This window comes from Urocampus carinirostris, chromosome 12, assembly GCF_059441175.1.
Source record: "Urocampus carinirostris isolate Australia breed hairy pipefish chromosome 12, RoL_Ucar_1.0, whole genome shotgun sequence".
Taxonomy (NCBI): Eukaryota; Metazoa; Chordata; class Actinopteri; order Syngnathiformes; family Syngnathidae; genus Urocampus; species Urocampus carinirostris.
Genome location: NC_142360.1, coordinates 17,882,651 through 17,898,057, shown reverse-complemented (window position 1 = coordinate 17,898,057; position 15,407 = coordinate 17,882,651). Strand labels below are relative to the sequence as shown.

At 40.1% G+C, this 15,407-nt stretch overlaps 1 protein-coding gene and 1 pseudogene across 1 annotated transcript; both read left to right on the top strand.

The window, feature by feature from the left end:
- The first annotated feature begins 1,048 nt into the window (after window positions 1-1,048).
- On the top strand, window positions 1,049-15,366 carry LOC148355148 (protein NipSnap homolog 1-like). Its single transcript, XM_088348773.1, has 10 exons — window positions 1,049-1,196; window positions 4,928-5,058; window positions 7,138-7,183; window positions 7,256-7,350; window positions 7,849-7,919; window positions 9,165-9,305; window positions 9,715-9,746; window positions 9,859-9,953; window positions 10,791-10,874; window positions 14,497-15,366. Exons 1-10 carry the CDS (start codon window positions 1,150-1,152, stop codon window positions 14,559-14,561), a joined length of 807 nt encoding a protein of 268 aa, XP_088204899.1. The 5' UTR covers window positions 1,049-1,149; the 3' UTR covers window positions 14,562-15,366.
- LOC148355149 (U2 spliceosomal RNA) lies at window positions 14,069-14,208 on the top strand (annotated as a pseudogene).
- Window positions 15,367-15,407: the final 41 nt, after the last annotated feature.

Sequence of the window (15,407 nt, the reverse complement as noted above, 5' to 3'; positions counted from 1 at the left end):
AAGTGACGTGAATAGTTAAATTCTCTGCTAACTAGTTACTTTTACAGTAGAGTAATCCAGTTATTAACTCAGTTAAATTTTGTAAGAAGTAGTGAGTAACTTATACCTAATTACTTTTTAAAAAGTAACTTGGCCAACACTGCTAAAGCTATCTCCGAGCCAGATATACTCGTGAAAAGAACCAGATATGGGTTGCGAGCCACATGTTCCCCGAACCTTGCACTACACCATAGGCGTCAAACAGGCGGCCCGCGGGCCATATCAGGCCCGCTAAGGGATTGAATCCGGCCCGCGAGACAACACTCAGAGAAGCGCAAGAGAAAAACAAGCTGCAGGTTGAAATATGTCAACTTGATGTTGCCAAAGCCAGGTGCCTCTCACAAAGACACTGTACTTGTATTTATTTATTTCTCTCTCTCTCTCTCTCTCTCTCTCTCTCTCTCTCTCTCTCTCTCTCTCTCTCTCTCTCTCTCTCTCTCTCTCTCTCTCTCTCTCTCTCTCTCTCTCTCTCTCTCTCTCTCTCTCCAACCCCTTTTCTCCCACTCTGTCTCTGTCTCTTTCACTCTCTGTGTCTCTTTATCTCTTCCTTTGTTGCTCTTTGTCTCTTTCTCTCTGTGTCTTTAACTTCTTTTGCTCTAATTCCCTTTTCCCCTTTTCCCTCTCTTCTCTTTCTCTCTTCAAACCCTTCGCGCTTTCTTTTCTCTTTTCTCTCCTTCTGTCTTTCTTTTTCTCTTTGGATTTCATCCTTCCTCTCCCTTTCTCCCCCCCTCTCACGACTTTTTATCTTTTGTTTCTCACGTTCTCTCCCTCTCTCTTTTTTTCTTTCTCTGTCCCACCCTTTCTCCTTTTCCCTCCCTCTTTCTCTTATTTCTTCATCTCTTTTTCTTTTTTTTTAATCAGAATGTTCTATCGTGTGGCCCCCGAGTGGAAATGAGTTTGACACCCCTGCACTACACGATACAGCGACATCTAGTGGTCAAACAAGTACACACTGCACCATTGAGAGGCTTATTCACTGACACACTTTTAGCGCCCACCTCCATCTTAGCTTTCATCAACAAAATTAAACATTAACCAAGAGCGTCTCCTTGAAATGACGAACGGTAGAGATTGGACAGGGAGCCCTCAGATCTCATCGTTGAAATTGTCATGGCGGCGAAAGGCTCGCTTTTGTACACAGGACGAGTGTTGTGCAGGTGAGTTCGACATTTTTAAATATGAAAACCTTATCTTCAAACTAAAACGGGTTCAAAAACAAAGTAGCTTGTTAAATAAGTTGTTTTGACTGTCCCACTCTTTTGGTGGTATTCCTCATATGACAAACCAAACATGAAATCATACATGAAATAAAGAAAACACAGTACCTTCCAATCGTAGTTTTTATGTCATTTTCCCGACCTCCTGGCCTTATATTTGATTTATTGCTTCGTAGGCGTTTTAGCAAATGTAAATTTAGCAAATCCAGCCCTGCTAAAGTATAATGATTTACCGGATGTAAGAACTTTGTACTGTAAAGCTATACCAAAACAGCTGTTGCTGGCCATCGATCCTATCTATCTGTTATCTTTTGATTCTAGATGAGTGATTCGCAATCGTTTTTTTGAATCGAGGCACAATTTTTTTTTTATTTGAAACATTTCAGGCACAATGGTTGTTAAAAAATGTTTAAAATAAATAATTCCAGGCACCAGTTTCATGTTTTTTAAAAGGAACATTGTGTATTTTTATTTCTTAGTTAAGAAAAAGATTATATTTATTTGAATGATAAATATCATTCGTAGAAACTTTCATTCATTCATTATCTGCACCGCTTATCCTCAGTAGGGTCGCGGGGGTGCTCGAGCCCATCCCAGCCATCCTCGGGCAATGGGCAGGGGACACCCTGAATTGGTTGCCGGCCAGTCTCAGGGCACACAGGGACAGACAACTCACTTGCTCGTTCACGCATAGGAACAATTCGGACCGGCCAATTAACCTGACTTGCATGTTTTTGGAATGTGGGACGAAACCGGAGCGCCCGGAGGAAACCCACGCAAACACAGGGAGAACAAATGGCATATTCCACACAGGAAGGTTCGATCTCATGACCTCAGAACTGTGCCACATACGCGCTAACCACTGCACCGTCGTGCTGCCATCATAGAAACATGCACTTTTTAAAATATTAGTAGGTGAAGAAAGTTGTTTTGTTTCAATGAGGCTCAACTAAAGGGAGTGTGCATGATTGTCCCCCATCTTGCTGCTATGGGTACCTGCTCAAACCAAAAACCTTGTGAAAGGCCGGGCAAAAATACTGAGAAGTATAACAGTGGGTTTTGGTCACTTTTAAGTCTCTGTCGTTTGTATTCTTCCGTGTGTTTCTTTTAGCTCTTGTTTTCGGTTGCACCACACAATACAGCGACATCTAGTGGTTAAATCTTACACAATGTCCCTTTTATTAGAGCACAAGTAAATACAGGTAAAATGGTGACAGTTTTCTTTATTTTAAGTTTTAAACATTTCCATGCTCCTTATTTAATGTCTGTAAGTTCAAAATCCTCTGATTGCTTCCGCCATCTTCTGGCTAAAATCAGCATTGCAACCTCTGTCAAGCTGCTTGTGTGGCTCATGCACGTATGTGTATCTTTTAGACGTGCTCAAATATTCTCTTCTTTCATATTTTGGGGGTTTGGGTTGGCATTTGGACTGTATTTAAAACATTCATTTTCTTACTTTCACCACTTTCATCCTACGATTAAAAGAAAACCAGTCAAGCGTTAAATTACTCTCACATTCCTCCATCCCCGTCACCTCCGTTCATTCAGCCTGATGCGCTTTGAGGCTGCAACACCGATGAAAAAATTATGATACATGCAGATAGGTATGTTGTATAAAGGCTCTTTGAACTCAGTTGGGTATTGTTAACAAATACTTAATAGAGAAAATATTTAATTTCAAATATTTAAGGACACCTCAGACCATACACACAACCTTTAAGGCCAAGCCTCAAATAATCACTGGTTATGGCTTGTAGAGTTTATTTTAAAACTTTATTGACACAAATTTTATTTCCAAACCACTCATCAGTGATTTTGGGCTAGACCTCAATAATTCAAGTGTTTCTTCCCGATTTATTTCAATGTAAAATTAGTTAATCGGGGTAGGACCAACAAATAGATTCATGTATGTATCGTGATTTGTTTTGGGCGTTTATTTGATATTGATGTTTAACCCCGGGAAATTCTTTTTGTGTCATTTTCGGTACAGAAAATATTTTATTGTCTGCTATCTTGCTGTACGGGTCCCCGAAATACCAAAACCTTGTGAAATCTGGGCAAAAAAAAGGGAATAAAAATGGTTTGGTTTGGTTACTTTAGACAAGTTTACTTTCTTTCCTTTGCTTTGTACAGGCATGAAAATTGGTCATTGAATACACGAGGCCATGATACAAATCATTAATTAACTATGTACACAATACCAACATTTTTTATGTTCTTCATAACCTGATTCATCGTCAAATACACCAAAGTGTTGTTTCACTTATCTTTCAGCACAACTTTCAGTTTTCTTCAGTCCCTAACATTGGCACTGTGACTACAATAGTGTCATAATCAAATGTAATCTAATGAGCGTTACACATGAATAAATATAGTACTCCTGCCTGTGGGAACTACACAGATTTTAATTCAGAGCCTCTAATGCCCGATTCTCTCGGGAAATCTCACAACACCCCTTCCCCACATCAATGTTTTTTCCTAAGATCTATACAATTCACGTAGGTCACCCTTTTGGACCTCAAAACGGAAAATTTCTCCTGAAGGTGAGATATTTTCATGCCTTTTTGTAGCAATTTTTGTGCCTGTACTACACAATAGAGCACATCTAGTGGTCAAAAATTACAGTGTCCCTTTAGATTATGAAATTAATTTAAATGTAAATATTTGTTTGAACAAGTATGATCAGGGGATGGTGTAATAATAGTCTGTGGTTTGCAATAATCTGTGGTCTGTGCAATCCTTTGAGACTCTGATTAAGGACTATACAAATAAACACGACTTGACTTGACTATTGTATCATCTTACAGAGTTAACTGTAAGTAAGATCATGAAAGGACCACATTTGTATTACGTTGACATTTCAGTTCACGTCATTTTATGGTAAACATATGTTGGCCTGGAGAGGGATGGGTGCCACCAGGCTGTACTTGCCCAAGACACACCACAGGAAATGGTGCCTCTACGACCCGTGTGGTTAAGGGAGCCAACCAACCAACCAAAATGTACAGCGTACATGTTAAGTTCTCATTGTCTCAGTTGAAATATATGTCATTGTCATGTCCTGCACGGTCGTCATGGCACCCAGCTGGTCCCGCCCCTTGACACCGGCTGAGACACATTGACTTGATTGGGTGTGGGATACTTAAGCGCTCCTTTTGGAACTGCCCGTGGCCAGACCATTGCTTAACTTGAGGAAAAACCTGTTCATGCCCGTTTATTCTGAGTAAATGCCGAGTTTGTGATTTTGATTGCCTTTAAGCCTGTTTTGTGAGTATTACCTAGTTTGAATTTTTGATTGCCTTTAAGCCTGTTTTGTTTTGTCTTTGGTCCCTGCGTGTTGGACAACTTTTATTTTCTAAATTAAAGTGACAGATCGTACACGCAAAATGAGTTCACACTTCCTGCCTCCTGGTCCGTTCCTTGACAGTCAGTTTCCGGACTGACTGAGAGACTTATGTGCATTGTTTGAACATTGTTCATGGTTTATTGTCCCAGAATTGTATTATTTAAGACAATTAAATCGCAATTAACAATTATATCGAATCGCAATACTGGAATCGAATCCTGACTAAAAGCATATCGTACTACCCCTATTGATTTATACATATATTTATAGAAAATCAAACTTGGGAGACCAAGAACATGACAATGTCTCATTCAATTCCTTCCAGGAAGTCATCAGAGAGCGCGGTTGGACGCTGGTTCCGCGCCTCCTCCCAAGCGCAAAAAGTGGACGCCAGAAAAGATGCCCACTCCAACCTACTGTCAAAACAGGAGACGAGCAACCTGTACAAAATCCAATGTAGGTCAATGCACAAGTCTGGGAATTTGGTGGGCTAACCTGAAATCTCAAAGATTGTGTTTTATGTATTCATGCAAAAAAAACGATCATTTTATATATAATCCTTTCATTTTGAAGATCCTTATAAAATTCTTCTAAATTATTTTCCGTTTGTATAGGAACTGGCTCCTCAATTGAACAGAATCAGCGCTTAGCTAGCAATACTGTAAAAAATAAAGCATGTTTCAGCTTTACATTTAGAGTAGCTAAAATCGTGCTAGCTTTTATGTTTGGCTTTACAGCTAATACCAAAGACGCGGTGCATTCACAGTATTTTCAAAGCGCTGGAAACTTGTGAAAGTGCCACAATGATATTTATTTATTGTTGTTATAGTTTTTAGCTCTTCTGTGGTGTTTTTCCATAGTGTTTTGCAGTGACATGCAGTGAGGTTGATTTTGATGAGGCACAGACAGCTTTACAATAAATGAACCTACATCTTATTCATCATTGTGCACTAAATAGGAATACTTGGTCCCAATATCGCCCTCTTCCATGAGGCAAGAGAATTACGTGCCTCACTTTGCATCCGCTGACAGCACAGTAATGTTCCATATTATTTGTATTAATAATATTCATAATATATGAAAATTCAGTGATGTTAATTTTTTTTTAGATTAAATGATTAAGAACTTAACACTAAATAAATGTACGGTAACCATTTAATATCTTATTAGCGGTATAATTCCATGATGACAGGTTAGGTTAACGCTACATCCCTGTTATAACTTAAGTTTCCATGAGCATTTGCTCTATTGAATTTAGCGCTAAGCTAGGAATTCTTTAACACAAAGCATCTTTGAAATTTAAAGGGTTATTGTGTATTATTTAGCAAAAAAAATCAATTCATTTAAAAATGTTTGTTTTGAATAAGAAAAGATACATGAACTATCACAGAAACATACATTTTTTTATATCCTGGTAGGTTAATGAAATTTGTACTTATTTTACATGAGATGATGCTTACCTAGATGGAACGGACATGAAAGTCTACCATCTTGCTGCTATGGATACCCCAAAAACATTCTGAAAACGCTGGGCAAAAAAATTAGAGGGAAGATTGTGCAGTTTGGTCTCAGTAGTTTGTCTTCTTCCTTCTGCTCCTTAGCACTCGTACTCAGCATTGTTCATTTTACCTCTGAAAAGTGATGGGTCACGGGAACTCGCATGCTCCAAATTCTATGGGTCCCAACAGAGATCTATGGGTCCCCAAAATGTAGTGTTATCAAGGTTGAAATTGTAAATCGGCGACAAATATATAATATAAATCTACCGTAAATTCCGGACTATAGAGCGCACCTGATTATAAGCCGCACCCACCACATTTTAAGAGGATAACCGCATTTGTACTTACACAAGCCGCATCTGTATATAGGCCGCAAAATTTTTCAGTTCACAACAATATTGTACATTATACAAAATAATATTGCTGAAATAATTATATGAATCTATATTTTCATTCCGTTTTAATCATCACAGTTAATTGGTAATACAAAGCAGTTATCACTTCAGATTTTTCAGTTCAAATATTCTTTGTGGTTTGCTGTCCCGCCACTGTTGTAATGCCTTCTCAAGGTCCAATCCATTATCATCCTCGTCGTAGCGTAACCAGGAATATAATTTAGTCAATTTTGGCAGAAAAGTCCTTTTCTTGCTAGGAGTACAGTGGGACCTCGCTACTTCGCGGTTCGACGTTCGCGGCTTCAGAGCTTCGCGGTCTGTAATGGTTAAAAAAAAAAAAATGTTTTTTTTTTAAGGGGCGTCGCTACTTTGCAGATTTTCAGTTTTTGCGGGAATCCCCCTCGGCCGATGACCCTAGCACGGCGCGCCGTTCTCGTTTCCCGGCGCGCGGTTTCGGTGCGGCTTCCGCTTCACCGCCCACCAGTTTTATAGATAACCCTAACAACATGGCACCTACACAGTATGTTCACAGTGACAGATACATGAGTGCCACATAATTATGTATTTTTGTGTTTTCTTAGCTCATCTGTTTTTATAGTGTTTTTGCATAAAGCATACTGTGACTTTGGTTCTTTTTTCAGTTCACAACGTGAAACCGGAGTGCCTGGACGTGTACAACAACCTGGAGTGAGTTTGCTCATTTTCATGTGTGGTTGGTTATGTTTTAGGCTGTCCCATTTGCTTTCTGGATTGTTTCAGGGCTGAGGTGCAAAAGCGACTCCATCAAGACGACGATTATCCGTGTGAAGTTGTAGGAAGTTGGAACACGTGGTATGGCGAGCAGGACCAAGCAGGTAAGCTGCAGCTTCCCTTTTACAACATGATGATTCAGTATGAATTCAGTTTTATTGGGACAGTGTATATTGAATTCCGTAGCACCAAGGCCTAAATCAAGAACACTCTCGAGCCTACAGATTTCTTCTTGGCTCTTAGTCACAAGTAGACCAGCATTTTTCAATCCGAGGCTGGAACATAGGGGGAATTTAAATCAGAAAAGTAAGAGAGGGGGCAGGGAACAGAAACTGAAGGTCGCATCTTAAACAAACAGGGAGCCAGTGCACGTTAGCTATGATTGTGGTGATATAATCAAATGTTCTTGTCCTAGTCAAAGGTTTCGCTCCTCCATTTTGAACCAGCTGCAGACTTTTGATGCTGGACATCAAGAGAAGACAATTAACAAATCAGAAAATTCTAAAATAAAATTTATACAGTGAGATAGATCAAAACCATAGTCAAGCAATAGTCTATTTCAATGCTGGTTTCAGTACTGTACTTACATGTTTTTTCTGCAGTGCATCTGTGGCGCTACAGAGGGGGCTACCCTGCCCTGACCCAATGTCTTAACAAGCTCAAAGTCAACAAGGTAAACTAGAAAATTTAAAGCACGGCTGCCCAATCATTTTTCAGATGCTGGCAGCTTATACTCTAATGACACTGACCAAATTAACATAAAATTTTTAAAGTTCTTTTGTTCTTTTCTAGACCAAACTTATAGACTCAATTATTCATTTTGCATGGTCCAAACCCTTGACATGAGTTGAATTTGACCCAGTTCTCTTTGTTAGTTTGACAAAGAACCACAAAAAAGTGCTGATTAGACAAACAAATTGGTTACTTTGGTTTAAAATAATTCTGAGAACAATGGTCAAATTATTTAAATGAAAAATAAATTGAAAAATGTTAAAAAATCAGGACATTGTGTGCTATTTAGTGCCAAAAACTTCAATCATTAAAATAAATATTGCTTTGAATAATAAGAGAGAATACATGGTTTCATATAGACGTGCTTTTTCTTTTAAACTCTCGTAAGTCGAAGAATGTGTATTTATTTTAAGTAACATGAGGATTGCTTAGGGGGAGCTGACATGATTGCCATCTTGCTGCCAAAAGTACCCCCAAAAAATAGTGAAAGGCTGGCCTAAAAAACTCAAAGGATAAATGGTGCAGTTTAGTCACTTTGCCTCCCCGTAGTTTAGATTCTTCGTTGTGCTTTTTAGACTCATTTTTTACCAAACAACCCGTGAAGTGATTTCATGCGCATGCTGGCGGTTTTCTTTTATTCAACGATAAAAATGGTGAAAGAAAGAAAAGCACTGTTTCAAATACAGTTCATATGCCGACGCAACCACCCAAAAAGATGAAAAAGGATGAGGTTATTTGAGCACGTCTAAGTATTTCACATAGTTGGACGCGCAAGAAAAAGAGCCGATGGATGATTCCAGCCATAAGATGGTGTCAGCCAGTACAATATTTTGAGGTTACGGACACCACCTTTAAACACAACCCCAAATATTTATATATATAAAAACAACAAAAAACTATGCCAGTTGATGCAGATTTTTGGTATAAAATGATTCTGATTACACCTTTCCCCCCAAAAAGTCATTTTGAACAATACAGATCTAGGTTTTCAATAGCATTTCAAAAGTGATGTGACCTTTTTTGTTGTTTTTGAAAGTGTAGAATGCTTTTTGAGTGTCCATTTAAAAATCTGAAATTGTAAATTACAGTGAAAAAAAAAGTTGGACCCCTTCTTCTTAAAAGGTCACGGAACTAAAATGGGCCTGTTCATCTTGTAAGGAAAACGCAAGTGTTTGTTTGTCCACAGGAATATATGGAGTTCCGCAGAGAGAGAGCAAAAATGCTGCACTCTAGGCGTAATCAGCTTCTGTTGGAGTTCAGTTTTTGGAATGAACCTCTTCCCAGATCAGGACCCAATATCTATGAAATGAGGAGCTACTCGCTCAAGGTAGCTTTAATGTCCACGTTTTTCAACAACAGAGTCAAATATTTTTTAACAAAAGATTTTCAAGAGTTTAGGAGAACTGGGTTAACAATGAAAAAAGGTCCGTCATTTGACAGAATTTGCCTTTCTCCATATTTATAAACGGCTATCGATTTTGATACTTTCATTTCATCAGAAAAAATACCAGTAGAAAATGATTTGTTGCTTATAGAGGTTCACGATTCAATATCGAGCTTGGGTGGCTCAACCTGTTTTACTCCCCATTTAGTTCAATTCTTTTTATGCATATATAACCCGACCACCTGACTTCAGATTGTATTTCATAGTTCTGAATTTGGCTTATATGTGAGCATATAGTGTATTTAAAATGGAAAATCCAATGTCCGGTCACTAATGATCCCTCCCATTTCAGCCAGGGACCATGATTGAATGGGGCAACCACTGGTAAGGCTCGGCTGCCTCACTTTTGCCCAACAACTGCTCATGAAAACGTTATTCTGCTTCACATCCGCCATTTTATCTTCCGCGTAAAAGTAAATAAATTACCTTTGACCAGGGCGAGGGCCATCAAATTCCGACAGGAAAACAACGAGGCCGTGGGGGGATTCTTCTCGCAGATTGGTGAGCTCTACGTCGTCCATCACTTATGGGGTAAGCGTATGCTTTTTCAAAAAAAAATTACTTTTCAAAGCAGGGGTCAGGAACTATGGCTCTTCTAATGAGAACATATGGCTCGTAGATAAAAGTTTGCTCATGCAAATTTCATTTATGTTGTGCGGTTCCTTCTCAAGGTTTCTTCATTCTCCTCATGTTGAGGTTTTTGCGTTTTTCCTTGCCCTTATGTAGGTTTTAGATCAGGGGATGGTGTAAAAATAGTCTGCAGTTTGCAATAATCTGTGGTCCGTGCAGCCTTCTGAGACTCCTTGTGATAAAGGGCTTTACAAATAAACATAACTTGACTTGACTTTGAGAGTCCTTAAAATGTGCTTGAATTTTGCTTCGAAAGAGGTGTACGAAGCCTCGTTATAAATGATACTTAATTCAATGAAAACACGATTGATTTTAAAAACAAGGAAGAATATAAACGTGCATTTTTTTAAATGTTTGTACGTCAAGAAATTTGATATTATTCACCAAGATGCTCACCTAGAGGGAGCAGAGATGATTGCTCGCCATCTTGCTGCTAAGGGTACCCCCAAAAACCTCAGGAAAAATTAGGCTATTGCACATACGTATGTACGTGAGGTCATTGTTAGATTTTTCTTTGCTACTTCTTCTGCGCGAGTGTAGAAATTGTACTGAGCTCTGGCCCAACTTTCCCAAGCGTTTCCGTGCGCAGGGGCAGATCGATTCCACTCACTAAGTCTTAAATAGAGCCTTTAGTGTTAAGCGTGCTTGGGAGTACAATGGCCCTAGTCAGAGTGCAACTTTCTGTACATTTATACGATGCTTATTTACTTTGATTAATGATTTGTGTTTATGTCGCAGCATATGAAAGCCTTCAGTCTCGGGATGAAACCAGGAGATCTGCATGGCGCAAGGAGGGTTGGGATGCCAACGTCTACTACACCGGTATATCTGCTCTCGTTTTTAATCTATTCGCTCTAGGACATGGGTGGGCAAACATTTTAGGTCGCGGGCCGCATTGGCTTAAACATTTTTTGGAAGGGCCAGGAGGAGAAAAAAAATGTTCATTACATTTTTTGTATATAGCGATACAGTCTCGAATACAAACCTCAGCAATACCTGACTGTAGCTCCTATGCTGTTAGACAGAGGAAAAAAAAGCTCCTGGACTTGTTCCAGGTTTGAGGAGTGGTAATATTTATTTTGTTAATAATGTTTAATTTCGGGCAGCATGGCGGGGCAGTGGTTAGCGCGTGTGCGGCACAGTTCTGAGGTCATGAGATCGAACCTTCCTGTGTGAAGTTTCCATGTTCTCCCCGGGGGTTGTGTGGGTTTCCTCAGGGCACTTCGGCTTCCTCCCACATTCCAAAAACATGCATGTCAGGTCAATTGGCTGGTCCAATTTGTCCCTAGGTGTGAATGAGCGAGTGACCTGTCTGTCCCTGTGTGCCATGCGACTGGCTGGCAATCAGTTCAGGGTATCCCCTGCCCACTGCCCGAAGACAGCCGGGATGGGCTCCAGCACCCCCGCGACCTTAATGAAGATAAGCGGTGCAGATAATGGATGGATTTTTTATTTATTTTTCAGTTTGATAGCCGGTCATCTACTCTAATTTCGTTGTTAACCTATTTCTAGTAGCAAAATTTCAGTTTATCTGCACTGGTTAGAATTAACAATCAATTTATTTTGTGTCAAAATAAGTTACTCAGTAATACACTTTGAATTTAAATGAGAGTTCACATGAATGACTAGAAGGTTCATTTAATAGGCAAAGAAAACTCAATTCCAATGTTTTCCAGTTCAGGGGATCCCAAATGCATGGGTGGAGAAGCACCTTTTCCGTTACTGGCTCCATCTAGTGTTAAAACTGAGAATTGCAACAGAGTTGAGCTCAAGCGCCATGTGCGGGCCATATTCAACTACAGTGGAACCTCGGTTCTCGGCCATAATCCGTTCCAGAACCCTGTTCGAAAACCGATTTGTTCGATCACTGAAATCAATTTTCCCATTAAAAATAATGTAAATCGTTTTAATCCGTTCCAACACCCTGAATGTTTACCTTGAATGTTTAACGTAAACATAAAGCTAACCCAGGCTAATCGTATGTCCGCGTTATCTTAATCTTCCGTACGAAAGATTACGCTAACATGAACGTGTAAAAATAAAAAAATCAGGTCGTTTACAAGTCATTTAGCACCCGGGTCTCCACAACAAGTGGTGAGCGGTTCATTGGAAAGGGGGCTCCGTTCCAACACACTGGAAGTTGGGCTCTGTTCCAACATCCTGAATGTTTACCTTGAATGTTCAACGTAAACATAAAGCTAACTCAGGCTAATCGTACGTTCGCGTTATCGTAATCTTCCGTACGAAAGATTACGCTAACATGAACGTGTAAAAAAAAAAAAAGGATAAAGAAAATAATTATGAATAGGATTTCTTACCTTTGTGGTGGTCAGCAGAAGGCGCAGGTGGACAGTGGGGTATTCCCTAGCAAGATCAGACACTCGCACACCTCCTTAATATTTTGCTATTATTTCTTTCTTAAATGCAATAGTTTTACGCACTACTTTTCTTTTTTCACCTGTAGCAACTTTGCTGCTTGCACTGACTTTCTTCGGAGGCATAATTAGGGGCTAAAACACTTCGTACACCTATATTAAAAGCGAAAGCAAAACGTAGCACGTCCGCACGCGATTACAGTTGGTCACGAAAAGAGCAATCTACACCCGTACGCCGCTCAGCATCGCGCCCTAGCGTACGCACTCACGCATTACCGGCGTTCGAACTCCGATTTTTTTGACCGGACAGCGAAGGAAGTATTTCTCGAAATTTTTGGTCGGACTCCGATTTGTTCGAACTGACCCTAAAAAACAATAAACTTCCCTCAACAGTCAAATACGGATGACACCACTTGAATCCCAAAATATAACATTTTAACCAGTCAGCAACCCTAGTTGCGCCACAGTTGCACTACTAGGGAATGTGCTTGTGTACACATCTCCTCATGAGCTAAAATTAATGTTTCAGGTGTCTCATTGTTTATTTCACAGTAAGGTGAAAGACCTGTCATTGGCGCTTGAGGTCATCCATCCATCCATTATCTGCACCGCTTACCCTCTGTAGGGTCGCGAGAGTGATGGAGCCCATCCCCGGAGGGGACACCCTGAACCGGTTGCCAGCCAGTTGCAGGGCACACAGGGACAGACAATTCGCTCGCTCATTCACACCTAGGGACAATTTGGACCGGCCAATTAACCTGACATGCATTTTTTGGGAATGTGGAAGGATACCCACGCAAGCACAGGGAGAACATGCAAACTTCACACAGGAGGTTCGATCTCATGACTTCAGAACTGTGATGCACATGCGCTAACCACTGCGCCGCCGTGCTGCCCCCTCTCCAATATTTATCGTGTATAATTTCAATGGATTTAAGATTTGCAAATATTAGAAAAATCTTCTTTACTGTTTTAGTGTGGCATGGCTCAAACGCAGTGAACAATTTTCACTCCTTTTTGAAATTTGTAATAATCAGTACATTTTTTTCACTTCAACTTTTGAACTTTTCCAATAATTCAATATCGAGGTTGCTGTTAAAAATTCACCATTTGTCCGAAATCAAAGATCTATTAAAAGCATGTCTTAAATGCACTAACGTCTTGTAATCCGAAAACAACAATTCTCAGTTTTAACACTAGATGAAGCCAGTAACGGAAAAGGAGCTTCTCCACCCATGCATTTGGGATCCCCTGAACTGGAAAACATTGGAATTGTGTTTTCTTTGCCTATTTAATGAACCTTCTTGTCATTCAGGCTCTAAAACTGTAGAATATCAACTGGGTGGATTAAAATGCTTTGAAATTTCCCTTTTGGGAGGCAGCTCACAGTTGCCCCACGTGTTGGTTATTGATCTATCTTCGTTATTCATTATCCATTATCCGTTATCGGTCAGTTCATAATACGCTACAAAGCCTAGGAGCCGGGACACTTACTCTCAGCCAAAAGGCCAAGCTAAGGTCCTAGCCCTAAAGCCTTGCTGCGATCATTGCCAATTCTGAGAAATATGTTGATGCTAGGCACTTCTGGCCGTGGATCAGCCTTTTGCTAGATCCTTAGCTTGGCCAAGGCTTTGATGCTAGGTCCTTAGCTTGGCCTGGCCTAGCTAGGTCCTTAGCTCGGCCTTTTGATTTTTGCATTCCGGAGATGGAATAAGAGCTTACTCTGTCCACTCCACGCATCGGCCCGGTATTGCAGTACCTCCGGGATCGGTGCATTCGCAATGATCGCAACAAGGCTCTAGGACTAGGACCTTAGCTTAGCCTTTTGGCTGAGAGTAAGTGTCCCGGCTCCTAGGCTTTGTAGCATATAATGAACTGACCGATAACGGATAATGGATAATGAATAACGAAGATAGATCAATAACCCTTAAAAACCCCAAAACCCCCACGTGTTCAAAACTTGCGTAGCATCTGAGAGTCTGATCCTCACAAGTAAACGCATACCTCTGCTCCCACTTGCAAATATGCTTTGCTTTTGACTTTTGATGGCTTTTTTGTGTTCATTGCAGTGCCTCTCATCAGAAGCATGGAGTCCAGGATAATGATCCCTACCTCCAGTTCTCCATTACAATGACAACACACAGTGGAAAATAGAAGCAGCAAGGACCAATAGTTCTTCCACACTTTTGGGCCAAAGGTTAGCATTACCTCTGCCAATTAATGACATCCAATAGTTGCTGAAAGGAGAAAAATCACAGTTTTACATGGGATACATTTGCCAAAATGTTAGCTCTGTAAAGTCGAGTGTTTCACATGAGTGTGCCTTTCTTTGTATATTAAGCTTCTTTCGCAAACTTTATATCGTTTCTTGGAATATAAAGCCACAAAATGGCCTTTGGACAATCTCTATAGTTTTGGCCTGAGCTTAATAACAATGCCAGTGTCTGAAATAACGTCTGCCCGGACGCCCGGGGCATGCAACTTTTACGTCGGGCGTACAACTTACAAAACGTCTCTGCCCGGGTGGCTGACAACTTTTTCAAGGAAAAAAAAATATTTCTTTTTTTTTTCTTTATCCAACAAATAAAACGTTTTATTCCGATTTCGAAATCTTCGTTCGTTTTGGAAATTTCGGAATTTCGGTTCGTTTGGGAATTTGCATTCTCGGCAGCCAATCAGAAGCCTGCATCGAATAACTTCGTGCTTCCGGACTTTCCCGAGCGTTATAAGGTCATGTATTTTCCAATTTAGACTCATAGAGAGCACAAGAAAATGGATACGTGGCTAGGTATTGTTAAGATTTATCAATTTAATAGCGCTCTTACTCGTGGTATTGCGGTAAGACGTTTTCCATTGTGTGATGTCATTACACATGCACCATTTTTCGTTTTGCCAATTGTTGATTGCAATGTTATATTGAATGGAGCCGTGTTCTTGTTTGCTGCTTGTGAGGAATAAATATGCTTAAAGACTGAACCAC